Source organism: Lepus europaeus, chromosome 7 (assembly GCF_033115175.1).
Source record: "Lepus europaeus isolate LE1 chromosome 7, mLepTim1.pri, whole genome shotgun sequence".
NCBI lineage: Eukaryota > Metazoa > Chordata > Mammalia > Lagomorpha > Leporidae > Lepus > Lepus europaeus.
In genome coordinates, this window is record NC_084833.1 from 38,602,807 (window position 1) to 38,630,602 (window position 27,796).

General features: G+C 39.7%; 1 protein-coding gene and 1 pseudogene across 1 annotated transcript; one reads left to right on the forward strand and one right to left on the reverse strand.

Moving 5' to 3' along the window:
* Positions 1-278: 278 nt before the first annotated feature.
* On the reverse strand, positions 279-1,950 carry LOC133763714 (uncharacterized). Its single transcript, XM_062197488.1, is given in 3 exon segments — positions 279-1,045; positions 1,048-1,356; positions 1,359-1,950. Coding segments are annotated over 3 exon segments (1,668 nt in total).
* A 1,956-nt stretch (positions 1,951-3,906) lies between these two features.
* The window catches only part of LOC133763715 (proteasome subunit beta type-5-like), a 47,803-nt pseudogene continuing 23,913 nt past the window's right edge, over positions 3,907-27,796 (forward strand).

Consider the following 27,796-nt stretch of genomic DNA (forward strand, 5'->3'; position numbering starts at 1 on the left):
CTGATGTAAATTTTACTGAAATTACCCCAAAGTAAGTGATGGTAGCTGAGTGCGTGAGACTGTGTTCCTGCACTTGTTTAAGCCAAGTGGCTATTAGTCCAGGTCCCACAGGCTCATATTCTCGTCTACCACCTCTTAACATTATCAGGTAAGCTGACTGTTCTTTTGCTTTTTCTTCCTTGCTTAACTATCTGGGAACAACCTGAGGTTTTTGCCTACATTCTGTTATGGTGTCATAGAGCTTACAGGTGTCTCCTGTATTTTTTGGATTTAATCCCTTACCACAACAAGGTGAGTAGGTCTCTCCCCATTAAGGGGGCCGGACAATCAGGGATTACTAGGAAGGAGTGTTGAACTTTTCCCCTCCCCAGGTCCATAGTTCTCTTTGTTGTCCAGGACCAGTACCAGCTCCCGTTTGCCCCTCTAACTAGGGATCTCTTGCTGGACAGTGGTCCTAGCGGGGCTTGTAGAGCGTAATAAACCATGCCAGTATTCACTTCAAAGTTGATGAGCATCCCCTCCACGTTAAATTTTACCCTGAGCTTGGGGAGGGGATCTGAGCCCCGTTGCCCCTAATCTTCCTCTTCGAGGGCAAGGACTGCTGGTTTAGATTGGGCATTTTTCTTTTTGGGGCACTCCTTTGCCCAGTGTCCCTTGTCTTTGCAGTAGGCACATTGGTCCGGGCCCAAGGGAGAGCGACACCATCGGCCCAGGTTATTTCCCTTATTGTCTCCCTTTCCATTTCCCCTGCCTCTGTTAGATTCTGCATTTCCTACTACTGTAGCCAGGATTTTTGTTAAATCCCGATTTCTTTTTTTATCCCGAATACTTTCCCTTTCCTTTTCTTTTCTTTGTTCCTTCTCCCCTTCAGTCTCCCTCTTGTGGAACACCTTATCTGCTTCCTTGACCAAGTCTCTTAGAGTCAAATCCTGGAGTCCCTCTATACGCTGTAGTTTACGGCGTATATCTGGGGCAGACTGGCCGATAAAAGCCATGGTCACTGAGGCTCGCTGCTCCTCAGACTGTGGATTAAAAGGTGTATACTTCGATAGGCTTCCATAAGCCTCTCCAAAAACACTGAGGGAGACTCATCCCGTCCCTGTGTAACTTTCCTTACCTTAGCCAGATTAGTGGGCCTACGAGCGGCCGCACGGAGACCCGCCACTAGAGACTGGCGATAGGTGGACAGATGCCCCCTACCTTCATGTGTGTTAGGGTCCCAATTCGGCCGACGTAAGGGAAATAGATCATCAATGATGTTCTGGAGCTGGGTCGGCCACCCATCCTGTCCCGGGACATTTTTCCGGGCTTCCAGGAGTATCTGGTCCTTTTCCTCAGTGGTGAAAAGGGTATTCATAACTGCTGACAATCATCCCAAGTTGGTTGGTGTGAAAACATAAGCGATTCAACAAGACCTGTAAGACGCGAAGGGTCCTCAGAGAAAGGGGAGTTGTTATTTTTCCAGTTATACAAGTCAGAGGAAGAGAACGGCCAGTATTGTAAAGGCTGCATTTCCCCCCCCCCTTGTCCATTATCTATCATTGGCCCGAAGAGTCGCAGGGGGAGAGTTACGGCTACATCCTGAGGACCTTGTACTCGCCGACTTCGGGTTCCCTGGGCAGGTCCTCCCTCTGGAGGCGATGAGGGGGAGGAGGCAGAAGAGGTGAGGGATAAGGGTGAAGAGGGGGAGGGCAGGGGTTCAGGAGCCGCAGGGGCTGGAGGCAATGGAGCCGGAGCCGGAGGTTGAGGGGCAGAGGGATAAGGGGGAGGCGAGTCTGAGTCAAACACAATGAGGTCAGCCTGCGACTCGGGCAGAACAGTGAGAGGCGACGGAGAGGGTGTCTTGACAGGGAGCATAACTGCCGGGGTTGATGCCCTGGAAGAGGAGGTAGGTGGCAGGAACGGTCTTACCCAATCCGGTGGTGTCTCACAGAGATCCTGCCAGACCATTATGTAGGGTTGTTGGTCCAGATGGCCATGTCAGCCAGGCTGAAAGACAGCCTCTTTCACTTGTTGGATGACCGGCAGATGGAATAAACCCTCTGGAGGCCAGTCCACTCTGAGAGTAGGCCACTCAGTATTACAGAAAACTTGCCATTTAGATTTCTTTACTAGAAGAGAAAGATTATGGGCCCTTTCTCGTACGTCTGGCCAATGGGCCAGAGTGAGAGAGAGAGAGAGGCGTTGAAGTGGTTTGACCCATTTTAGTAGACAACAAAATATACAACAACAAGGACACACACAAAAAGACAATAGACACACAATGACCACTCAGAGTGTCCACAAAGAACCTAAAATGGTGCACCGTCTGAACTGTCCGTGCTGGCAACAGAGTTTCATCCGAAATTACCCGATAGGAGGCTTCTGGGCGTCCCCAGTCCTCCTCCACCACCAGGGCGTCCCCCGGAGCTCTGACCTGGGGCACCCGGACACGTCTGTCTGCCGCAGTTGAGGAAGGCTCACGCACCGCCCCAACAGTCACACTCGCCAGCCTGATATGCCTGACAAAACCGAGAAATCTGTCCCTGAACCGAGAAATCTGTCCCTGAAGCGATCGCTATGAAGGTGCTGTTACTTACCCCAAGAGGGTCTGTTGGGAGTGTCCAGAGGCAGCAGAGCAGAGCTCGGTGGGACCTCCAAATGTAAGGGTCGCAGAATGTCCGCCGCCAAGGAACGACTCCAAGAGACACTCATGCAATCAGCAAAGGGCTTATTTTCTCCAGCATGCTGGGGCTGTCTGAACACTCAGGAACAGAGCAGCCCCGAGTGAAAGAAGGCTAGGGTTTATAGACAGTGCAACAAACAAATGGGAGGGGGTGAGTTCATACAAAGATCACTAAGTTACAGGAACTTATTGTAGCTCTTTCCGGACTCCTGCAAGCAGTGTCGCATGAGACAGTTACACAAAGCAGTTTTACAAGGCCATTCCTCAAGCGGATGCAGACAGTATCACAGGCACATGGGGACACATGTTTCCACAGAGATAATTCGGTTCCTTATCACCGTGGCTTCACTTGGATTTTTGCAGTTTTAGTTTTATGGCTTTACTTTTAAGCTTTTAACCCTTCAACATTATCAGGTAAGCTGACTGTTCTTTTGCTTTTTCTTCCTTGCTTAACTCTCTGGGAACAACCTGAGGTTCTAGCCTACATTCTGTTATGGTGTCATAGAGCTTACAGGTGTCTCCAGTATTTTTTGGATTCAATCCCTTGCCACAACAAATTAACACCTTAAGGGTGTCTACTGCACATTTATAGTCTTTCCCTGTTGTGACGCCTTCTCCTCTTTGTAGAAATTCCTCCAGGAGGTTTTCTACTTCTTCCAAGTTCTGCAGATCTTGGAGGTCCCGTCCTGTACAAGCTGCTGCCAGCTTACAAGCCCATGTTACATTTCCTGGTGAGTAGCACTTCACTTTCTTACCTCTTGGTGCCTGGCCTGGAAAGACCTTCACCTTCTCTATACTCATAGTGCCTGCCTATATTCTTTCGATTGGGACGTCCCACCCATCGTGGTCTCTTTCAACCACCACTACTCACCCTTTTGACAATTTCTCAAGGGCTCGTCTCCTTACCATCCGACTTCAGGTCCCTGTTTGGGCGCCAGCTGTCAGGATCTCCCCCTCCAGGAACTGGCCAGGCTGCTGTGAAGGAAGAGCCGAGGAGACAGGAAAGTCAAGCTAAACACATTTTATGGGTACTCTAGGCAACTAGGAGGAGAGATCGCTCAAGCCAACTCCTGCAGGCCAAAGGCGCTACGGACCAGGAACTTCTCCCTGCTGGCACAGGGCGCTACGGACCAGGCAGAGAGGCTGAGCAACCTCTGCTTTACAGAGTCTGAGGGTCCCCTTATATACGGTTTCTAGAGATCAGCCCCGCCCTCGCGCCTACCTTCTAGGGCCCCATAGTCATGGCGATGACAGTTATGAAGGTTGGTTTGCGATTTGTGGTTAGACCATTTCCTCTTTCAAAGAGGAAAAAAATAGCGCAGTTACTTTCTCCACGAATGGGTCCCTAACAGATGGTGCAAAAATCATGTTCCAATGAGGCTTCATGACATGAGGCTATGTAACATATCCACACATTTGTACGGGAGCATATGTACACACACATTTCCTCTCCCTGTTTGTTGTGTTGTTTACTCTTAATTTTCAAGCTTTAATAATTTCTATTTGGATTGCCACATGATCTTTCTTTTTCCATGTATTTGTGATTTTCTTCTAGTGATTCATGTATTCAATAGTATGTTTCTTACTTTTAATTTTTAGTTTTTTCATATCACTATTTACTAACTTACTAGTTCTTGGTCAAGTCACTGTAGCCAGTTTACCCTTCTATAAAATATTGTTAACACCACTTAAACTCACAGACATATTGTAAGAAGTTAAGGAGAGAACAGATATTAGATATTTTATGTCTTTATTCTTATCATTACACATTATGTATGTCATCTTCCTCAAATGGATTTTTGAAAACATTCCTACAGCATTGAGGCTCAACTTCATAGCTTTAATCTGATTCCACAAGACATATTAAATATTTTATCCATGGTTCTCTTTGACCCAGTTAATCTTTTCACCACCTTGTGATCATTGACTTTATTAAACTGGTGATCTTACTACTGTGATAACTCTCATCTTAAAAAACACCTCCCCCCTTGATCTTTAGTTACCTCTCCTTTCCTTTGTTAACATTTACAGCTTAGCTCCTCAAAGATCTTTATAGTTGTCTAAACTTTCTCATGCTCTATTCTCCCAAGAGTATTTAAAACCTTCATTCCTCCCTTTCTGAGATTATGCTTAGAACCGAGGATAGACTTTCTCCTGGTTCTTCTCATGACTGGGTCATTGCTGAGTCTCCTTTGCCTAAGTCTTTCCAATTTTCTTGACATGTGAACATCGGAGTGCTTCAGGGCTTACTCATTGAACATGTTTTCCTGTATCAGGTGCTCCTTACATGAGCTCATTCTGTGCCATGACTTTAATTACCACTTCTGTAACTAATAATTCCAACATTTACCTCCAGCCCCAACTTGTCTTTTAAACACCAGACTCACATATTCACCTTTCTTTAGAAAATCTGTATTTACATATTGGATAATCTCAAAATTAGCATGTGCAAAGTCTTTATTTTTTTTTTTTTGCTCTAAACCTTTTCTTTCCCCAAATTTCCCCAACTCAGTATTTGTTGGAAATATTATTTCCCTCTTAAACAGATCAAAATCACTTCAAGTTGTCCTTGACTGCTCTCTTTTACACAGGACATCAAGTCTTTATTAGTTTCCTAAGGTTGCTCTAGCAAATCACCTCAAAAATAGTGTTCTAAACAACAGAAATATTTTCTTTCATGGTTGTGGAGACCAGACATCTGAAACTAGTTTAAACTGAGCCTAAATTCAGGTGTCAGAGGCTTTAGCAGACAATCTGTTCTTTGTCTCTTCCAGCCTTTGGTAGCATTCCTTGTCTTGCACACTAATCCCTGCCTCAGTGCTCTGGTTGCTTCTTCTGTGTGCATATTGAAGCTCCTCTACTTCCTCTACCTCTTTCTTATCACACTTGTGATAAGATCTAAGGCCTAGATGAATAATCCAAGATTCTTTCCCAGCCCCAGATTTACTTTTTTTTTTTTTTTAACATATGAAGTAAAGAGAGTTTTATTTCACTCACATTCATCTAAAATTCTTAACCACTTCTTTAAGGACTCTTTTTCCAAAAAGTAACATTTTCAGGTTCCAGGGGTTAGGGCCTGACATCTTTGAGTGGCCAATATTCTGCCTACTACAATATCTATCAGCAAATCTTGGGGGCTCTGTTTTTAGCGTATATCCAGAATCTGACTATTTCCTGCTGTTTCCACAGCCATTACATAAATCCATCACCTTTCACCTGGATTATTGCAAGACTTAACTAGTCCTCCTGCTACAGAGCTTGTCCTCTTAAGCTAACTGCCAATTCAGCAGCTAGGGCAAGCCTCAAAAAGTGAAATCAAAGAAGGCCACTGTTTCTGCTTAAAACATTCTAGGGCTGTCCATCTTCCCCAGAATAAGATCCAATATTCTTATTAAGATTTATAAGACTGTTTAACCTTTTCTACCTTATCAGTGTTACTTATTTGTTATTACCTCTTTACTAGGCTACATAGTGCAAGACACACTGGTTTTAGCTGTTTCTTAAATATGCCAATTCACTCCCCATGCATTTTGTTCTTCCAGAAAGGTTCCTTTAAGTTCTCTTCATCATTTACTCACTTACTGTACTCAACATGTTGTTTGAATATCATATTTTCATAGTGGCTTTTCCTGATCACACAATTTAAAGAGCTATCATCTCCCTGTATCATTTCATTTTCTAATCTCTTATTACTTGTTTTTCCTCTTTGGAACATTTATCACCATATAATATAATATTTAATTTACTTATTGTTAATCACAAACAATACAATGTAAACACCAGTGTTGTTCCTTGCCCGGCATATAATCAGTACTCCCTTGTGTTGAAATGATCTACTTAGAAAGCACTAGCAATGTGACTGCTATATAGAAAATATTTAACTATGCATTCCTGAAAATGAATAGACATTCTTCTTTAATCTAAACCAGGGACTAAGATATGCATATTCGGTGAAATGATATAATGAGATTCTTTCTGTTAGCTGATACTCTAACACTTGTTAATAGAACAAGAATTTTAGGTACTCCTTTATTTCCTAAGGAGATGTTGATCACCTCCTCAGATCTACAATGGAAATAATTGAGAATCAATTTTAGTCAATTCAACAAATTCCTCATTGGTAGTTCGGAGGTTGGAGAGACCAAGAGGGAGGACACTTTTGGAGATCTTCTCTATGGAGAGGTTGTTAGACTTCAGCAGGGTTCTACTTTACCCTGTTTCATATATCCTGATTAGGGTTAGATGGGGTGGTCTCTTTATCTTTTATTTCAAGTCAAGTAAGATGGTTTTAAAAGAATCATGCAAGGAGGTATGTTCTGAAGTTTGTAGGATACAGACTTATGCTTAGAAAATTCTAAAGGCAATAGATCACGGCTTCTTAGCATTTTAGAATAACTGTATTAAAATGTAACTTCATTTCTATCAATGTTAAGTCTGTGATATGTATATTTTGCTATTTGTTCATTTTGGACTTTACAGATGGAACAAATGTGGGGTCATTTGAGGTTTTTCTTCAAGCAAAGTCTAGAAGGGTAATAGAATACTTATCCCTGCCTAAGCTGAAAATATCCTTTATTTCTGTTTTATATTTTGTGCTTACGCAAGGATTCATTGTATAATTTTTCATAACTTGAAACAATAGCTTGAAACTGAATGATGTGTTGGCAAAGCAAAACAAAATGGTCACTGCACAATGTGGTAAATGTTATATATCTGGTTGTCATAAACTGTTAATGCCCTCAGAGAGGTGGAATAACAAACCCTTTTTGAGGAAGACAAATAAGATGTTCTTAATGAAGGAAGCTTTGTGATGGCTATTAAAGAAAGAGGGAGAGTAAGAGGAGTGGCCTTTTAAGTAGAAGAAATGTTATATGGAGACTCATCGGGGAAAAAGAGCACAGTATATTTATGGAAGGGAGATACGTGTTGAAACTGGGTTAGTAGATGATGTCAAATAAAGAAGGATCCTTCAGAAAGGTTAGAGGGCAGCATACTGTATACTGAAATTTTCTGGTATTTAGATTCCAGAGTGTTCATTGGTCCTATTGCATGAGCCTTGTAAAGAGTTTTCTCTTTTACTCCTAATTCTTTCAAAGCCATTGATGCTTATACAACATAAGTTTTTGTTTGTTTGTTTGTTTGCTTAAGACAAACTTGTAATCCTCAGGATAGAATAGTGAAATCTTTAACTCAGCTCTCTATTTCTGGTGTGGTCTCACCCCTGTCCACTGCTCCAAGCTCTTGAGGCCTACACTGTATGTATCTCTGAGTACTCCTGTCACAGCACTGGCCTCCTTTAATTTACTTCTGTGGGCAGTGTCACGGGCCCTTTCTCTCTTTCTTTCATTCGTTTTTATTTTTCTTTAAACATTTATTTATTTACTTTAAAGGCAAAGTTACAGAGAGGCAGAGAGAGAGAGAGAGAGAGAGAGAGAGAGAGAGAGGTCTTCCTTCTATTGGTTCACTCCCCAAATGGCTGCAATGACTGGAGTTACACTGATCCGAAGCCAGGAGCCTGGAGCTTCTTCCAGGTCTCCCACACAGGTGCAGAAGCCCAAGGACTTGGACCACTTTCCACTGATTTCCTAGGCCACAGCAGAGAGCTGAATGAAGTGGTGCCAGGACTCAAACCAGCGCCCACATGGGAGGCCGGCATTGCAGGCAGCAGCTTTACCCACTATGCCATAGCGCCAGCCCCAGCCCTTGTTTCTTATGACTGGAATTCATGTGCTTTGGTTGATTCTTTCTTCATTATCTCCCTGTCTATCACCCTTGACACCAGAATTTACTATGGTACTGTCTCTGTTTCTCATCAATATTGTCATCTTTTCAGGATGCAACTTCTAAAAATTTCTAATGCCCATATCATATAATCTCACAGCATCATGTACAGGTCTCACAGTTGTTAAGTTCACTTGTTTGTGTGATTTCTCTTAGCTCCCTTAGGGAAATTACCATACATTTTGTGGCTTACCATTGCATTTTTAGTGCCCAGCATGAAGGTTCCAGTATCTTCAAATACGGTAGATGTTCAGTGAACACCTTTTAAATGAATTAGAGTGTTTAGTTGCTTGTAAGATGAATCTAGGTAATAATTTCTGATTAAAATAGAAATTTGAAGTGATAAAAATATTGATTGATTAAGCTAATATGTCCCCCAAAATTTGACTCTGGTTTTCAGTGTCCACATTTTTAAAATTTCTGTTCTCCTTTTGCAAGAAGAAAAACATTTAACTGTTTCTGAAAAATAATTTTTACTAATCAAAATTAAATGCATTGCAAAAAAGAAATGGAGATGATCTATTGTGAAATAAAACTAAATACTTCCACTCTGACTTTGAACGTTTCCAGATGTTTTAGTGTGGCATTTTTATGAAAGCTTCTTCTAAATAAGAATTGTCAAAAATATTTTGCTTTCTATAAAGCTCTAGGGTATATTACACTTGAAGCATACAAAAGGAGAATGTCTGAGTTTACATTGACAGGTTTACTAGATAAAATATAACGTGCTTTGAGTAACTTGAATGTAAGAGTTTTTATTTAAAAATTTGGATGTAATGCTAAGAGTCAAGCCATCTTCACTTTATGAGGGAATGCAATCATTTTGTTACAATATATACTTTTTTACAGAATTTAAGTATGTGTATGTCGGTTTCATGATGATTTTACTTCAAACAATACAGTATCTCCTATTTGTTATCCCTTCGACTTAAAAAGGGCCCAGAAAGTTAAAAATGGGCTATGTTATATGATTCCTTACTAATGTACTCCACAAACGCAATCAGATTCATTTATCAGGTTATAGTCTAAAGAGTGAATAATTGAGATTTAGTTATTTAGCTAACTGGCATTCAATCTTCTAAACCGCAACTGTTGGCTGAAGCAGAGCCTCTGTAACTTGTTTTTTATACTATTCCCCTGGGAGTCCTGTGAAAATGCGGATTCTGATTCAGTTGTTCTACAGAGAAGCCAGAGATTCTGGATTTCTTTCTTCCTTCCTTTCTTCCTTTCTTTTTTTTGACAGGCAGAGTGGACAGTGAGAGAGAAAGACACAAAGGTCTTCCTTTTTTCCATTGGTTTACCCTCCAATGGCCGCTGCAGCTGGCACGCTGCGGCCGGCTCACCTCGATGATCCGAAGCCAGGAGCCAGGTGCTTCCTCCTGGTCTCCCATGGGGTGCAGGGCCCAAGCACTTGGGCCATCCTCCTCTGCACTCCTGGGCCACAGCAAAGAGCTGGCCTGGAAGAGGGGCAACCGGAACAGAATCCAGTGCCCCGGCCGGGACTAGAACCCGGGGTGCCGGTACCACAGGCAGAGGATTAGCTTATTGAGCCGCGGCGCCAGCCGAGACTCTATATTTCTAACAAGCCCCAAAAGCACTTACTGGTACTCAGATGCTCCCAGCCAATGGATCCCAATTTTAATAGCAAAAGACAGCACCGAGGCCACAGGATTACACAAGCCTAGGGTACTGCATTTTTACTGGAGTTCTGAGTTATTTTGCAAGAGCTCACTGGCACTCAATTTTGTGTTAGAGTGGTGAGATCATGTCCTCTTAAAGTCTCCACTGTTGTTTTCTTTTCCTTTTCATATCTGATTGTACCCTTGGCGGATAATCCTCATACTATTAATGGTACCACCATTCTCCCAGCTATAAATACTTCAGCACTACCACTTATCTTTAACTGCTTCTGAAGCATTTTCATAGTCCCTACATTCAATCATCTGTCAAGTCATATGACCAACTTAGCCCTGTGCCTGCCACTTCTGTCATTTACTAAGAATTTGCACTATCCTGGGCTTTACAGGCATTGTGTAATGTTCACCTGAAAATAACTGAGTTGGTTACCCATTTCGATAATGAGGAAACTGAGGCTGAAAGCACAATCTCCAATTCTCATAAGTAATGAAGTAGGGTGGAAATCCAAGTCCGATATAGATATGACTCATAATTTATATTATTTTCTGCTTTCCCACTCATATATCTTCCCTGAAGTCTACATTAATCCTTTCTAGAATTTAAGTAGGTTTACAATTGCCTGCCATAACTTTAACTAGTATGTTACAGGTATATGACAAACATTATTAACCTTAAAGATACTATAGATGTTTATGTCTTTGTCACTTAATCTATTTTATCTAGAAGTGCCAAAGTTATCTTATTTCTTATGACTTTGCTTATTTCTGATGACATTTTTATTGCCTCCTAAATGTTTCAGTTGCATTTCAGTTCCTACACCATATGGGGCAATTTATCTTCCTTCATAAACTTTCCACTCCAGCATAATTGAAATGCAATCACATCTCAGTGCATTTCACCAGTACTGTCCTTTCCCATCTGAGTAATTAAAATCATATCAAAAAAGTCAAGGTTAAAACATTAAATGCCACCTCCTTCATGAAGTATTTCTTTGCTTTTGGACGAAACACCTACCTTCTCTTCTCAATACCTTCCATGTTAACTTCATTAGGCCCTAGTCTCTCTCCCTTAGCTTGCAGTTCCTATGTGCCTACTTTGATGGTTACAGTTAAATCTCTTGTTAAGGATTAGTTCACTAAATTAAGGGAGCGGTACATGGATCAGACCATTTCCACAAGATGGCAGATTACAAGACTAAAAATTCAATTACCAGCACTATAGCTAACTTCTTAACCCTAGACTACATTCAGGATACATTGTGGGAAGCCTGGCCCTGACCAAACAAGGTAATAATGAATCTACCTGTAGGCCTCAGACAGGCAAGAGTCCTCTTTGCCATTACAGTATCTCCAGAAGAACTTGCCAGCCTTCTATTACTGACCAGCAAAGGAAGGCCATAAGCACTGTGGAGAAACCAGACACCCACACACAAGCTCATAAAGTACTACTCAGTCCAACTTTAGAAGATTTACTACCTTTATTTTATCTTTTTAGGAAAAATATTATTGCTAACCAATTATGAAAAATAATTGATCAATGAAATGCAGTATTTTATATATATATATATATATATATATATATATATATATATATGGCTAACATTCTAAAATGTTAATTAAATTAAATTATCCTTCTTGGTGAGAGATACAAGAATATCATATGATCATTTAGATTAAATGTTAAAAAGCTTTCAAAATTCAAAATTTGGCCATGAAAAGGAGCCTGTTCCCAGAATAGTAAAAAATAGGAATTCTTGGGGCTGGCACTGTGACACAGTGTGTTAAACCACCAGCTGTGATGCCAGCATCCCTTATAAGCACCAGTTTTTGAGTCCTGGCCTCTCCACTTCTGATCCAGCTCCCCGCCAATCCATTTGGGAAAGCAGCAGAAGATGATCCAAGTACTTGGGCCCATGCCATCCCTGTGAGAGACCAGATGGAGTTCCAACCTCGCATTAACCTGGTCCAGTCCTGGCCATTGTGGCCATTTGAGGAGTGAAACAGTGAATGGAAGATTGCTTTCTCACTGTCTCTCCCTCTCTCTGTAATTTTGCTTTTCAAATAAATAATTTTTAGAAAGAAATTCTCTTATCATGATTGTCTACAATGAACCTATAACAAATAGAATAATTAACACAGAAATTGAAGATGATGTATAGGTTAATCCTTCCTTATCTCATTTCTCTTAAGTGTATTATTCATTTTCTAGTCTGTATTTTGTCCTTTAAAGTTGTTTCTTTGTTTCTTTTTGGTACATAGCAATATTCTTGATTGTATATATTGATCTTATACCCAGTAATCTTACTTAATTCTCTCATTAGTTCATATTTGTCTTTGGATTATGTTGGATTATCTCTGTATACAATAGTGTCATCCACATATATTGACAGTTTTTTGCTTAACAGCTGATCCTTTTACCTAATATTTCATTTTTGTTGTTTAATTTCCCTGCTGGGGCTGGCGCTGGGGCCGTGGAGCAGTAGGTTAATCCTCCACTTGCAGCGCTGGCATCCATAGGTGTTCATTCTAGTCCAGGCTGCTCCTCCTCCATTCCAGCTCTCTGCTGTGGCCTGGGAAAGCAGTGGAGGATGGTCCAAGTCCTCGGGCCCCTGCACTCACTTGGGAGACCCAGAAGAAGCACCTGGCTCCTGGCTTAGGATCGGTGTAGTTTCAGCCATTACGGCCATTTGGGGAGTGAACCAACAGAAGGAAGACATTTCTCTCTGTTTCTCCCTCTCACTGTCTATAACTCTACCTCTCAAATAAATAATTAATATCTAAAAAAAATAATTTCCCTGTCTACACTTTCAGAGCAGGGTTGAAAAGCAGCAGTTTGAGGAGGGAGACTTCTCCAAGTTTACTATCAAGGAAAAATCTTTCAAAAGTTTTCAAGATTTACCAGTCTTAATCCATCAAGGAGTCTGGAAATTGAGCAACAGCTGCCTCTTTGTTGTAGGCACTGCTAAATAAACATGTTCTTATACCATCTGCATATCAGTGATTGACTTGCAGAGTTTCCAATGAACAGTCCCAGGATTTGGAGTTCCACAACTTTGTGTCTTCTTTTGGCACTTATAAAAGAGGCTATGTAGGGTCATAATTTAATTTCTGGTTAAAGACCTGAATATAAGTCAGAATACTATTAAATTAAAGGAACTCTGGGCCAAGTGTTTAATTGGGTTAATGAAGGAAGAATGAAGGGTACTATCTAGTCTAGAGATGAATCCAGAAACTTTCTGAATGGCAATTTCATGAGAGAATCAAGCTGTAATGCCCCACTACATCAATTTCATGGGATGAATTAACTTCTTTCCTGTAATAGGAAAAAAAGAAAAGAAACAAAAATAGGAAACAAAAAGAAACAAAGTGAGTGAGGAAGGTTGATTCATATTTATGTCTTGTAATACCTTAAATTGGTAGTAAAGTAAATTCAATTTAGATTAATTGGTTCCTCAATAAGGAAGTCCATGCATAGCTGTTGTTTTAAATCAGATCTTTCCTTTTAGACAAAAAGCCCAACACAATAGTGCTATCTGACCCATTGTCTTTAAATGCTCTGATTTATGATAGCAGCACAGAAAACCCCCCAATTAGACAGCCATTCCTCTTCTCAGTGGCTTCTGGTTTTACTCTCTTAACTCTGAATCTGCTGCTACTTGCTCAGTCATTTGCTGGATCTTCTCTCCATCACTTTCTTCAGTCATGTTAAAAAATATTGATTGATTGATTGATTTCATCCACTTGAAAGGCAGAGAGAGAAAAAAAAAGTCCCATTGCTAGTTCACACTCTAAATGCCCACAATAGCCAGGGCTGGGCCAGTTTGAAGTCAGGTGCCCAGAACTTCCTATGGGTCTCTCACTTGGGTGGCAGGGACCCAAGTACTTGGACCATCCTCTGCTGCTTTCCAGGTACATCAGCAGGAAGCTGGATCAGGAGCAGAGTGGCCAAGACTCAAACCAGCATTCTGATATGTGATGAAATTACTCAGTTCAGGACTTAACCCCCTGGTGCCACAATGCCTGCCCTGTCCCCAGCTTTTGTTGTCTGCTTCTGACCCTATGATTTGAAAGTTTTCCTTAAAAATATTTTTTAAATGTTTATGTATTTGAAATGGATAAAGAGAAAGGCAGGGTGGGGGGAATCTTTCCTCTGCTGGTTCATGCCCTATCAGCCTCTAACATTCAGAGGTGGGCTTGTCCTAAGCCAGGAACCCCAAACTCATTCAGAGATCCCATGATTCAAAAGACCAATTCAGGATGCATTCTCTAGTGTCCTGGAAGCAACCTTCCAATGAATGCTGCAGTCTGTATGCTTTCCCTAGCCTCCTATTTTCTGCACCCCCTTAAAGTCTGAGTAAAGGACTCCAAACATTTCTGCTAAGGGCATATGTTTAATTAATTTAATGTGTGACTGTTTAAAATATTTTTCTTTCTTTTTTTTTTAACTTTTATTTAATGAATATAAATTTCCAGTGTACAGCTCATGGATTACAATGGCTTCGCCCTCCCATAGCTTCCCTCCTACCCGCAACCCTCCCCTCTCCCGCTCCCTCTCCCCTTTCATTTGCATCAAGATTCATTTTCAATTCTCTTTATATACAGAAGATCAATTTAGTATAAAGATTTCAACAGTTTGCACCCACATAGAAACACAAAGTGAAACATACTGTTTGAGTACTAGTTATAGCATTAAATCACAATGTACAGCACATTAAGGACAGAGATCCCACATGAGGAGCAAGTGCACAGTGGCTCCTGTTGTTGACCCAACAAATTGACACTCTAGTTTATGGCGCCAGTAACCATCCTAGGCTGTCGTCATGAGTTGCCAAGGCTATGGAAGCCTTCCAAGTTTGCTGACTCTGATCATATTTAGACAAGGTCATAAAAGACAGTGAGGATAGTAACCAATGATCCTAAGAGTGGCATTTACCAGGTTTGAACAATTATACAGCATTAAGTGGGGAAGAGGACCATCAGTACACACAGGTTGGGAGTAGAGCCATTGGTGGTAGAGTAGAGGTTATGATTACAAAGGAATGAGGCCTAAGTGCACTAGACAGGGCCTAGAACAAAGGACAGAGTCATTATTAGAGGAGCTAAGAAAGGTGCTGTCTAAGCTACAATTAAGTTTTCTGATTGAGAGGCAAATAGAACCTCATAGAAGGGGCTTGATAATAATCTGGTGGGCTTTAGGCCTTGTAAGTTAAGAGGCCCAGGCCTATCTATCTCTTCACATGGGGTATATCCTAAGGGAGGTGTGAACCTCCTAGGGGAAGGCACTCTGTTGACTTTCATTACTTGGCTGGCCTGGGAGGAGAGCTGGCCAGGTAAAGGCAGGGGGCATCTCTAACAAGAAATTTACAGTTCTGCCTGCAATGTTGCTGACCCTACTTGGCCATCCCCTCAGCTGCAGTGGTCCCTTTGGAAGTTGGGCTGAGTGAAGGGCTTTTCAGCTTAGAGCCAATAAGATCTGTGGCTCTGACCTGGGCATCCTTCGACTCCAGGGCAGGTCCATTTCCAGTGATCCAACTCTTGGCAGAGCTGCCAGGGCTCTTCACAAGCTGACTTTTGCTGAAGCCCAGGCTTACCACATTGAAAGCCACTGCAGTGGACTGGCCTGTTGGGTCTCCTTGAGGGCAGATCACTGTACAGATCAGCCATTAATAGGCCTGCCACCCATTGCTTCTGATGCCGAGCTTTCTTTTCCTCCTGGTTTGTGTTAAAGCAGACCAGAGGATGCAAGTCAAGGGAGTGCCCGTTTCCCATCTCTAATCTTCGGTGGCCTGAACTACAAGTCTATAGTCACAGGCATGTTCTGTAGTAGTTTTTCTAAGGTAGACAATGCCCATGAGGAAAATTATATTCTCACTTTAAAACTTTCTTTCCCTTTGGTCTGAAAGGGAGGTTTTTTCTACTTACTGTATACTTCGCTGATGGCTAAGTGAATCTAGCTATGAGATTATTATTTGAGTTCTTATTTTGGCTATGCTATTGCAGAAAAATGTTAGCCATCTCTTTTATAAGGTCTAAAGATTAAATTGTGCATCCTACAGATTCCTTTATAATAGAATTAGTTTCGTACCTTGAAGAGAATAGAGAAATGTAAGAACAAGTTGGGCTTAGAATAGAGAAATGAGGGAGCATGTCCTAGATCACTTGCTGATAATAGCAATATTACATGAATACTTAGTAAACTGTTTCAACCATTAGATAACAACTTAAAAAAACATTTACCAGAAGGTCCAATGCCTTCTATAAATTTTAAGAATCATGTATTTGGAAACACCTCTTAAATATCTAACATGGTGTAGTTTGTTTCTTGTTGGTTGATGATTTTATAATTTTAAACATGGCGACTTAAAGTCTTTTGTCATCCATAGTTATATATGATGTGCTGCTCATAAAACAAAAGCGTTGTTGGTTCTGTGTTTAGCTGTCCTCCTATAGGTTCCTATGGACTTTTTCCAGCCACTTCTATTGTATTCAGTACTTTGGGATGCTCTGTAAACAGATGAAGCCAATAATGTATTAACAGTACCAACTGAGAGAAAGTATGGTTAACTGAGGTTACTAAAAACAAAAAGCATTTCAAATCAATTGGCAATCTACAAAAAGAGTTAAAGATTTTAAAAGCTATTATTAAAATTGCTATGTTGGTCTATTATGCTATGTTATATGTGTGTACATATTGTATGTCCACATGGGGAAATTTTATTAAAAGTTTTATTTTAAATGGCTTATAGATAAGATTGTCCATAAATTTAAGCTGCTAAAATCAATCAAAGATATATTTTAATTTGTGTGACCTGAATCTGTGTATCATATGTTTTAAACGTTTTAGATGGTTGTGCTTAAGTTTACTGGGTAAAATATTTTTCTTTCTTTTTAAAGTTATTTTCATTATTTATTTATTTGAAAGGCAAGAGATACAGAGAGAGAAACATAAACAACACAAAAGAAATATTAGGAATGAGGACCATTTGGCAAAATCATCTGTTTTGGCTGGCGCTGTGGCTCACTTGGCTAATCCTCTGCCTACTGCACCAGCACCCTGGGCTCTAGTCCCGGTTGGGGCGCTGGATTCTGTCCCGGTTGCTCCTCTTCCAGTCCAGCTTTCTGCTGTGGCCTGGGAGTGCAGTGGAGGATGGTCCAAGTGCTTGGGCCCTGCACCCACATGGGAGACCAGGAGAAGCACCTGGCTCCTGGCTTTGGATTGGCGCAGCGCGCTGGCTGTAGTGCCATTTGGAGGGTGAACCAAAGGAAGGAAGACCTTTTTCTCTGTCTCTCTCTATCTCTCACTGTCTAACTCGCCTGTTGAAAAAAAAAAAGAAAAAAGAAATAAAGAAAAATCATCTGCTTGTTCAGTTTTCAAGAATATACCATATTTTGGCTGACTGTAATCACCATGTCATGCAAAGATCTCATGAACTTAGCTTCATCTATCTGACTGAAAGATATTTTGACCAAGAGCTTTCAAACCTTTCCTCTAGTCCAGCCCCTGGTAACCTGGTAATTCAATTGTTGATTGATTGATTTCATCCACTTGTAAGGCAGAAAGAGAGAAAAAAAGAGACAGAACATGAGCAGTCCTATTGCTAGTTCATGCTCTAAATGCCCACAATAGCCAGTGCTGGGCCAGATTGAATCCAGGTGCCCAGAACTCCATATGGGTCTCTCATATGTACGATCATGGAGTGTTTGTCATTCTGTCGCTTGGGTTATTTCACTTAATATAGGATCTTCCAGATTCATCACTCTGTTGCGAGTGACAGGATTTCTCTTTTCAAATGGAATAATATGCTTTTGTGTGTGTATACCACATCTGCTTAACCCATTCATTTGATGGTAGATACTTTGAAAATATAGCTTTTTAATTATTTTTTAAAAAAATTAACTGGCATACACAAAAAATGTACATATTGGGGCCAGTAGTGTACCTTAGTGGATAAAGCCACAGCCTACTGTGCTGGCATTCTATATGGGAGTCAGTTAGAGACCTGGCTGCTTCACTTCCAATCCAGCTCTCTGATATGGCTTGGGAAAGCAGTGGAAGATGGCCTGAAGAAGCCTCTGATTCTTGGCTTCAGATCAGTGCAGCTCCAGCTGTTGTAGCCATCTGGAGAGTGAACCAGCGGATGGAAGGCCTCTCTCTCTTTCTCTCTCTCTCTCTCTCTCTCTCTCTCTCTCTCTCTGCCTCTGCCTATCACTCTACCTTTAAATAAATAAATAAATCTTTAAATAAATATTCAGATTTGCTGAGTACTACACAATGTTTCTATGCATGTATATACTATACAATGTCTGATCAGGGTAAACATATCTATCTCTTTGTAGATCAAACTTTTTTTGTGGTGAAAACATTCAGAATATTCTCTTTTAAACTTTTTTCAGAAACATGCAGTACATTATCATTATTAGTAGTACCCTTACTGTGCTTTAGAATGCCATTACTTCTTACTCCTATCTAACTCTTAGTAGCTAATCTATTCCCATCCATCCCTCTCCCATATGCTCCCTAGTCTTTGGTAACCACCATTATACTCTTCTAAGATCAACAATTTTAATTCCACATGATTGAAAACATATGGTGTTTGTCTTTCTGTGCTTGGCCCCTTTCACTTAACATAATGACCTCCAGTTCCATTTATGTAGTTGCAAAGGATAAAATTTCATCCTTTTTACTGACTGAAGAGTATTTTATTTTACACATGTATAGTATTTTCTTTATAAACTCCTCACTTCATGGACACTTAAGATGTTTCCTTTTTTTAGCTATTGTGAGTAGTGTTCTGATAAACATAGGAATATCTCTTTTTGAAAGACTAATTTTAATTCTCTTGGTTTTACATTTGGTATCAAAATTGCTGGATTATTTGGTAGCTCTCTTTTTAGTTTTTTGACAGTACTCTATTCCGTTTTCTATAATAGCTGTACTAACTTACATTACTACCAAGAGTGTGTAAGGCTTCTTTTTTCTCCACATCCTCCTCAGTATTTGTTATTGTTGCCTTTCACTTAAGTGAAATGATATGTAATTGTGGTTTTAGTTTGTATTTACTTGGTCTTTTCATGTACCTGTTGACCATTTGTAGTTATCTATTTACTTGAAAGACACACACACACACACACAGAGAGAGAGAGAGAGAGAGGCAGAGATTTCTGATCTGCTAATTCACTTCCCAAGCACCCAAAACAGCTGGGAATGAGCCAAGCTGCAGCCAGGCACTGGAAATTCAATCCAGGTCTCACATGTGGGTGGCGGGGACCTAACTACTATACATTAGCAGAATGCTGGAGTCAGAAATGGAGTCAGAATTTGAACTCAGGTAATCTGATATGGATTGTGGACATCCCAAGTGGTATTTCAACCACTACAGAATACACATTTTTATCAATAGCACCTATTCTCCAGTATATGTCATATGGTAGGTCACAAATATCTACCTTCATGTTCTTAATTTTATTTCTTTTCTTCTAATTGTAGATTTATTTGTTGCTGTTTATGTAATTTTAAGGTGTGCTAATAAGTTGTTTCAAATCTTTCTGCTTTCTTGATGTAAGCATACATGCCATAAACTTCCCTTTAATACTGCTTTTAATGTACCACATATGTTCTAGAATGATGGACTTTGATTTTCATTCACTTCAAGAAATTCTTAAACTTCTTTCTTAACTTTTTCCTGGATTCATGTGCTTTTCAAGAGTAAGTTGATATATTTCCATGTATTTATGTCATTTTGAAAGTTTTCCTTGGGGCCGGTGCTGTGGTGCAGTGGGTTAATCCTCCGCCTGCAGTGCTGGCGTCCCATATGGGCCCTAGTTCATGTCCCGGCTGCTCCTTTTCCAATCCAGCTCTCTGCTGTAGCCTGGGAAAGCAGTAGAAGATGGCCCGAGGCCGGCACCATGACTTAACAGGCTAATCCTCCGCCTAGCGGCGCCGGCACACCAGGTTCTAGTCCCGGTCGGGGTGCCGGATTCTGTCCTGGTTGCCCTTCTTCCAGTCCAGCTTTCTGCTGTGGCCTGGGAGTGCAGTGGAGGATGGTCCAAGTGCTTGGGCCCTGCATGCCATGGGAGGCCAGGAGAAGCACCTGGCTCCTGCCTTTGGATCAGCTCGGAGCGCCGGCTGCGGCGGCCATTGGAGGGTGAACCAATGGAAAAGGAAGACCTTTCTCTCTGTCTCGCTCTCACTGTCCACTCTGCCTGTAAAAAAAAAAAAAAAAAAAAAAAAATGGCCCAAGTCCTTGGGCTCCTGCAACCACATAGGAAACCTGGAAGAAGCTCCTGGCTCCTGGCTTCAGATCGGCACAGCTCCGGCCGTTGCAGCCATCTGGGGAATGAACCAGCAGATGGAAGACTTTTCTCTCTGTCTCTCTCTCTCACTGTCTGTAACTCTACCTCTCAAAACAAAATAAAATCTTTTTTTAAAAAAGAAAGTTTTCCTTGTTATTGCTTTTTAGTTTTATTTCATGTGGTCAGACAAGTTATTCAATATGATTTATATTTTTTTCCAATTTTTTGGGATTTCCTTTGTGACCTACCATATGAATATTCTATCTGCTTTTGAGACGAGAATGTGTATTCTGTAGCTATTTGATGAAACAAATTGTAGATGTCTGTTAGGTCCAATTGATCTGGGGTGCAATTTAACTTTGCTGTCTCTTTGTTGATTTTCTGTCTGGATGACCTGTTCATTTCTGAGAGTGGAGTGTTAAAATTGCTACTGTAATTGTATTGGAGTCTACATCTCTCCTTGGATCTATTAATATTTACTTATATATTTGGGTACTCCAAAATTTTTTGCATATATAATTGTCATTTCCTTTTTTGCTGGATCAAGTCCTTCACATTTGTATAATGACTTTCAATGTCTCTTTTTCCCGTTTTTGATTTAAAGTAAATATTACCTGACAGAGGTATAACTACTCCTCCTTTCTCTTGGGGTCCATTTCCATTGAGTAGCTTATTCCATCTTTTAAATTTCCATCTATTTATGTCCTTAGAAGTGAAGTGTTTCTGGTAAGCATGTAGATCTTGTTCTTATTTTTTTTTAAATCATTTAATCATTCTATTTCTTATAACAGGATAACTTAATCCATGTACATATAAGATAATAATTGACAGGTAAAATCTTAATATTGACATTTTGATATTTGTTTTGATATTTCTTTCTTTCTTTCTTTATCCCTCTATCTTTCTTTGTTGATAAGTGATTTTTTTCCTATAGTAGTGTGTTTTGATTCCTGCTTATTATTTTTGTACATCTATTATGGAGTTTTGCTTTGTGGTTACCATCAGACCCTCAGATAAAATAGTTTAGTTATAAGAAATTATCTTGATCTGATAGCAACTTCACATTGCTTATAAATAAAGGGAAATAAAGAAATCAGAGATGATAAATAGAAATAGGAGTGAGTGTTTACTGTAGTAGTTAAGATTCCTACATCCCACATAAAAGTACATAGGTTCAATTCCTGGTTCTAGTTCCTGCGTCCAGTTTCTTGCTGGTTCAGACTCTGGGAGGCAGTGGTGATGGCTCAAGTAATTGTGTTCCTATGTCCCATGTTATAGACCTGGATAATTATTCTTAACTCCCAGCTTCAGCCCTAGCCAATCTCTGGCTATTACAAGCTTTTCAGAATGAACCAGCTTTGGGGAGCTTTGTTTCTTTTTCCTCCCACTTCCTTCCCCTCCCCTCATCTCTTTCTCTCCTGCTCAAATACATATATTTTTAAAAAGAAACACAAATAATGAACTTGGCACTTGTGCTTAATTGCTCCTCACATTTTTAATTTATTATTGTTATTTATTTATTTTTTTAAAATTTATTTTCCCTCTAAAGAAACCTTTTATTTAGGGAATACAGATTTCATACAATTCATAAGTACAACTTTAGGAATGTAGTGATTCTTCCCACCATACCTGCCCTCCCACCACTCTCCTGTCCCTCTCTCTCTTCCCTCTCTCATTCCCAGTCCCATTCTCCACTAAAATCCATTTTTAATTAGCTTTATACACAGAAGACCAACTCTATACTAGTAAAGAGTTCAACAATTTGTACAGAAAAAGCAAAAATCAAAAAAACAAAAAACAAAACAAAACAAAAACTGTTCCTCAACATTTGAGACAATGGCTGTTCAAAGTCATTGCATCTTAAAGATAATTTCACTACTTTTTTTCTTTTAGAAATTTAATAAACTCTAAAGAAGCACCCAAGAATGTTACATCTTTTGTGAGCATTTAAACATAATTATAATACAATTCTTGGAGAACAGAGGTCCTGCATGGGAAGTTAGTGCACAGTGACACTTGTTGTTAATTTAACAATAAACACTCTTATGTGTGATGTCAGTGATCACCCGAGGCTGTTGACACGAGCCGCCTTGGCTATGGAAGCCTTTTGAATCCACAAACTCCTTCAGTATTTAGACAAGGCCAAAGCAAAGTGGAAATTCTCTCCTCCCTTCACAGAAAGTACCTCAGTCTTTGATGACCATTTCTTTCTTTTGGGGTCTCACCGACTGAGGTCCTTCATGTAATACACTTTTTTTGCCACAGTGTCTTGACTTTCCATGCCCAAATTTCTCTTGTGGGCTTTTCAGCAAGACCAGAATGCCTTAAGGCTGATTCTGAGGTAGAGTGCTATTTAAAGTGATGTCATTTTATGAGTCTGCTGTGTGGACTAATTACCATGTTGGACCATTCCCTCCTTTTTAATACTATTTATTATTATTACCAGACCCTTAATCCTCTCTATAGGATCACTTTAGCACTTAAGGTGGCATTTTTACCACCCAGATTAAGCGGATTTTGGGTCCCATGACAAGATTTTAAACTGTACCCTTAGAAGTAAGTCTGTAGGAATGTGTGCAGAACTATACAGCTTTACATCATACAATTCATAATTACAACTTTAGGAACATGGTGATTCTTCCCACCATACCCACCCTCCTACCCGTACTTCCAACCCCTCTTCCTCCTCCCTCTCTTGTTCCCACTGTTAATTTTTACTGAGATCTATTTTCCAATTGAGTTTATAGAGTTCAACAAATAGTGTGTGTGTGTGTGTGTGTGTAAAACACTGTTCCTCAACAGTTAAGAAAAAGGCTATTCAAGTCATTGCTTCTCAAAGAGTCAATTTCACTTCTACCGAATGCTTTTGAGGTGCTCTATTAGTTATCACAGATGAGGGAGAACAAGTGGTATTTGTCCCTTTGAGACTGGCTTATTTCACTAAGTATGATGTTTTCCAGATTCATCTATTTTGTTGTAAATGACTGGATTGCATTTTTGTTTTACTTCTGTGTAGTATTCCACATATACATATCCCATAATTTCTTTATCCAGTCTTCAGCTTATGGGCATTTGGGTTGATTCCATGTCTTAGCTATTATGAATTGAGCTGCAATAAACATGGAGGTGCAGGTAACTCTTTCAAATGCTGATTTCATTTCCCTTGGGTAAATTCCCAGGATTAGGATGGCTGGGTCATATGGTAGGTCATATTCAGATTTCAGAAGTATCTCCATCCTGTCTTCCATAGTGGCTTTACCAGTTTACACCCCCACAAGCGGTGGATTTAGATACCTTTATCCCCACATCCTCACCAGCATTTGTTGCTTGTTGACTTCTGTATGAAACCCATCCTAACTGGGGTGAGGGAAAATGTCATTTTTGTTTTGATTTTCATTTCCCTGACAGCTAGTGATCCTGAGCATTTTTTCATGTGTCTGTTGTTCATTTGGATTTCCTCTTTTGAAATATATCTAAATTCTTTGCCCATTTCTTCACTGGGTTGTTTGTTTTGTTGTTGTTGAGTTTCTTGATCACTTTATATATTCTGGTTATTAATCTTTTATTAGTTGAATAGTTTGAAAATAATTTCTTCTATTCTGTTGGTTGCCTTGGCACTTTCCTGAGTGTTTCTTTTGAAATACAGAATTTCTCAATTTGATATAAGCCCATTTTTGAATTTTGGCTTTGATTGCTTGTGCCTCTAGGATCTTTTTGAAGAAGTCTTTGCCCATGCCATGCAGGGTTTACCCAATGTTCTTTAATAATTTGATGGTATCAGGTCGTATTTTTAGGTCTTTAATCCATTTGAGTGGATTTTTGTGTAAATTGTGAGGGAGGGGGTCTTGCTTAATACTTTCACATGAGGAAATCCAGTTTTCCCAGCACCATTTGTTTAATAGACTGTCCTTTCTCCAGGGACTGATTTTAGCTCCTTTGTCAAATATAAGTTGGTTGTAAAGGCTTGGATTGAAGTCTGTCATTTCTATTCTGTTTTATTGGACTATCCATCTGCTTTTGTACCAGTACCAGGCTGTTTTAATTATAACTTTCCTGCAGTATGTCTTGAAATTTGGCATTGTGATGCCTCCAGCTTTGTTTTTGTTGTATAAGATTGCTTTAGCTATTTGAAGTCTCTAATTTTAATTATTTCTTTTCTCCTACTAGTTTTGGGTTTGGTTTGCAGTTGTTTTACTAGATTCTTGAGATGCATTTATAGCTCATTTATTTTGTGCCTTTCCAATTTCTTTATGTAGGCACCAATTGCTATAAACTTTCCTCTTAATACTGCTTTTGCTGTATCCCATAAGTTTTGATATGTTGTATTGTCATCTTCATTCATTTCCAGAAATTTTTTGATTTCTCTTTTGATTTTCTTGATGACCTACTGTTCATTCAGGAGCATGTTTTTAAATCTCCATGTGTTTGCATATGTTCTAGACATTCCTGAGTTGTTGATTTCCAGATTCACTGTATTGTAGTCTGAGAAGATGCATGGTGTGATTTTGATTTTTTGGAATTTGCTGAGACTTGCCTTATGGCTAGTATGTGGTCAATCCTAGAGAAAGTTCCATGCATTGGTGAGAAGAATGTGTATCCTGCAACTGTAAGATGGAAAGTGCTATAGATATCTGTTAGGTCCATTTGGTCTATAAAGTTGATTAACTCTGTTGTTTCCTTGCTGATTTTTTTGTCTGCTTGATCTTTCTATTGCTGAAAGTGGAGTATTGAAGTCTCCCAATTGTATTTGAGTCTATACCTCCCTTTGCATGCCTTAACATTTCTTTTAAATAGCCAGGAGCTCTCTAATTAGGTGCATATATATTTATGATGTTACATTTTCCTGTTGAATTGTTTCCCCTTAATCATTATATAGTCTCCTTTTTTGTCTCTTTTAACAGTTTTTGTGTGAAAGTCTATTTTGTCTGATTATGTGGATTGCTACACCAGCTCTTTTTTGGTTTCTGTTAGCACGGAATATCTTTTTTCTATCCTTTCACTTTCAATCTGCATGCATCTTTGTTAGTGAGATGTGTTTCTTGTAGGCAGCAAATAGGTGGGTTTTATTTTTTAGTCTATTCAACCACTCTGTGTATTTTAACTGGAGAGTTGAAGCTATTCACATTCAAAGTGACTATTGATAGGTTATGATTTTGCCCTGCCATTTTCCCATAAATATCCCTATTTTTTACTTTGGATTTCCTGGGAGATTTACTTTGGATTTCCTCTTTTTTTACTGGGAGATTTTCTGCCTTTACCTTCTTTCATAGTGATGACCATGTTTCTGTGTGTAACACATCTGTAAGCATCTCTTGGAAGGCTGGGTGATTGGTGACATTCTTTCAATTTCTGTTTGTTATTTCACCTTTCTTCATAAATGAGAGCTTTGCAGCGTATAGTGTTCCGGGTTAACAATATTTTTCTCTCTTAAGATTTAAGAGTTGGATCACTGGAAATGGACCTGCCCTGGAGTCGAAGGATGCCCAGGTCAGAGCCACAGATCTTATTGGCTCTAAGCTGAAAAGCCCTTCACTCAGCCCAACTTCCAAAGGGACCACTGCAGCTGAGGGGATGGCCAAGTAGGGTCAGCAACATTGCAGGCAGAACTGTAAATTTCTTGTTAGAGATGCCCCCTGCCTTTACCTGGCCAGCTCTCCTCCCAGGCCAGCCAAGTAATGAAAGTCAACAGAGTGCCTTCCCCTAGGAGGTTCACACCTCCCTTAGGATATACCCCATGTGAAGAGATAGATAGGTCTGGGCCTCTGAATTTACAAGGCCTAAAGCCCACCAGATTATTATCAAGCCCCTTCTATGAGGTTCTATTTGCCTCTCAATCAGAAAACTTAATTGTAGCTTAGACAGCACCTTTCTTAGCTCCTCTAATAATGACTCTGTCCTTTGTTCTAGGCCCTGTCTAGTGCACTTAGGCCTCATTCCTTTGTAATCATAACCTCTACTCTACCACCAATGGCTCTACTCCCAACATGTGTGTACTGATGGTCCTCTTCCCCACTTAATGCTGTATAATTGTTCAAACCTGGTAATTGCCACTCTTAGGATCATTGGTTACTATCCTCACTCTGTCTTTTATGACCTTGTCTAAATATGATCAGAGTCGGGGAACTTGGAAGGCTTCCATAGCCTTGGCAACTCATGACGACAGCCTAGGGTGGTTACTGGCGCCATAAACTAGAGTGTCAATTTGTTGGGTCAACAACAGGAGCCACTGTGCACTTGCTCCTCATGTGGGATCTCTGTCCTTAATGTGCTGTACATTGTGATTTAATGTTATAACTAGTACTCAAACAGTATGTTTCACTTTGTGTTTCTATGTGGGTGCAAACTGTTGAAATCTTTATACTAAATTGATCTTCTGTATATAAAGAGAATTGAAAATGAATCTTGATGCAAATGGAAGGGGAGAGGGAGCGGGAGAGGGGAGGGTTGCGGGTGGGAGGGAAGTTATGGGGGGGGTAAGCCATTGTAATCCATAAGCTGTACACTGGAAATTTATATTCATTAAATAAAAGTTAAAAAAAAAAAAAAGAAAAAAAAAAAGATTTGGAATATAATGACATTCTCTCCTAGCCTGTAGGGTTTCTGATGAAAATTCTTCTGTGAGTCTAATTGGAGATCCTCTGAAAATAACCTGGTGTTTCTGTCATGTACATTTTAGAGTCTTTTCTTCATGTTTTACTGTGGAAAGTTTGATTTCAATGTGTTGTAGTGAAGATCTTTTCTGGTCAAATCTATTAGGAATTTTATGTGCTTCCTGTATTTGGATATTCCTTTATTTCTCCAAATTAGGGAAGTTTTCTGTTATTATTTTGCTAATCTTGTCTCTTTCCATGCCTTCAGGAACTCCTAGAAGCTGTATGTTGGGTCATTTGATCGTATCCTGTAGATTCTCAATATTTTTTTAGTTTTCCAATTTCTTCTTGTTCTTCTTCTTCTTTTTTTTTGTCTGATTGTATAATTTCCTGTGATTTGTGTTCTAAGTTGGATATTCTTTTTTCTGCTTCATAAATTCTTTTGTTAAGGCTTTCTCCTATATTTTTGAATTTGTTCTATTAAATTCTTCATTTCCAAGATTTCATTTTGCTTTCTCTTAAAGATCTCAATTTCGTTGGAGAAATTTTCTTTTATGTCATGTATGAATTACATTAGTTTGTGCATTTGCCTCTGTTTACTTCTAAGTAATCATATAATCAAGTTTTTAAAAATAATTTCTGATATTTCTTCAAACTCTTCATCTTCATAATCTAGTATTGAAGTGTTGTGTTCCTTATTTTTGTTTCTTTAATTGGTTTGTTTATTATTCAGCATATGTGGAGACACTCTTTGGTTTCTCCTTTGTTTCTTTGCTGTGGTGGCTTTTATCTTTGGACTATGTCTGTGTGGATTAGTAGAGTGTCAGCTT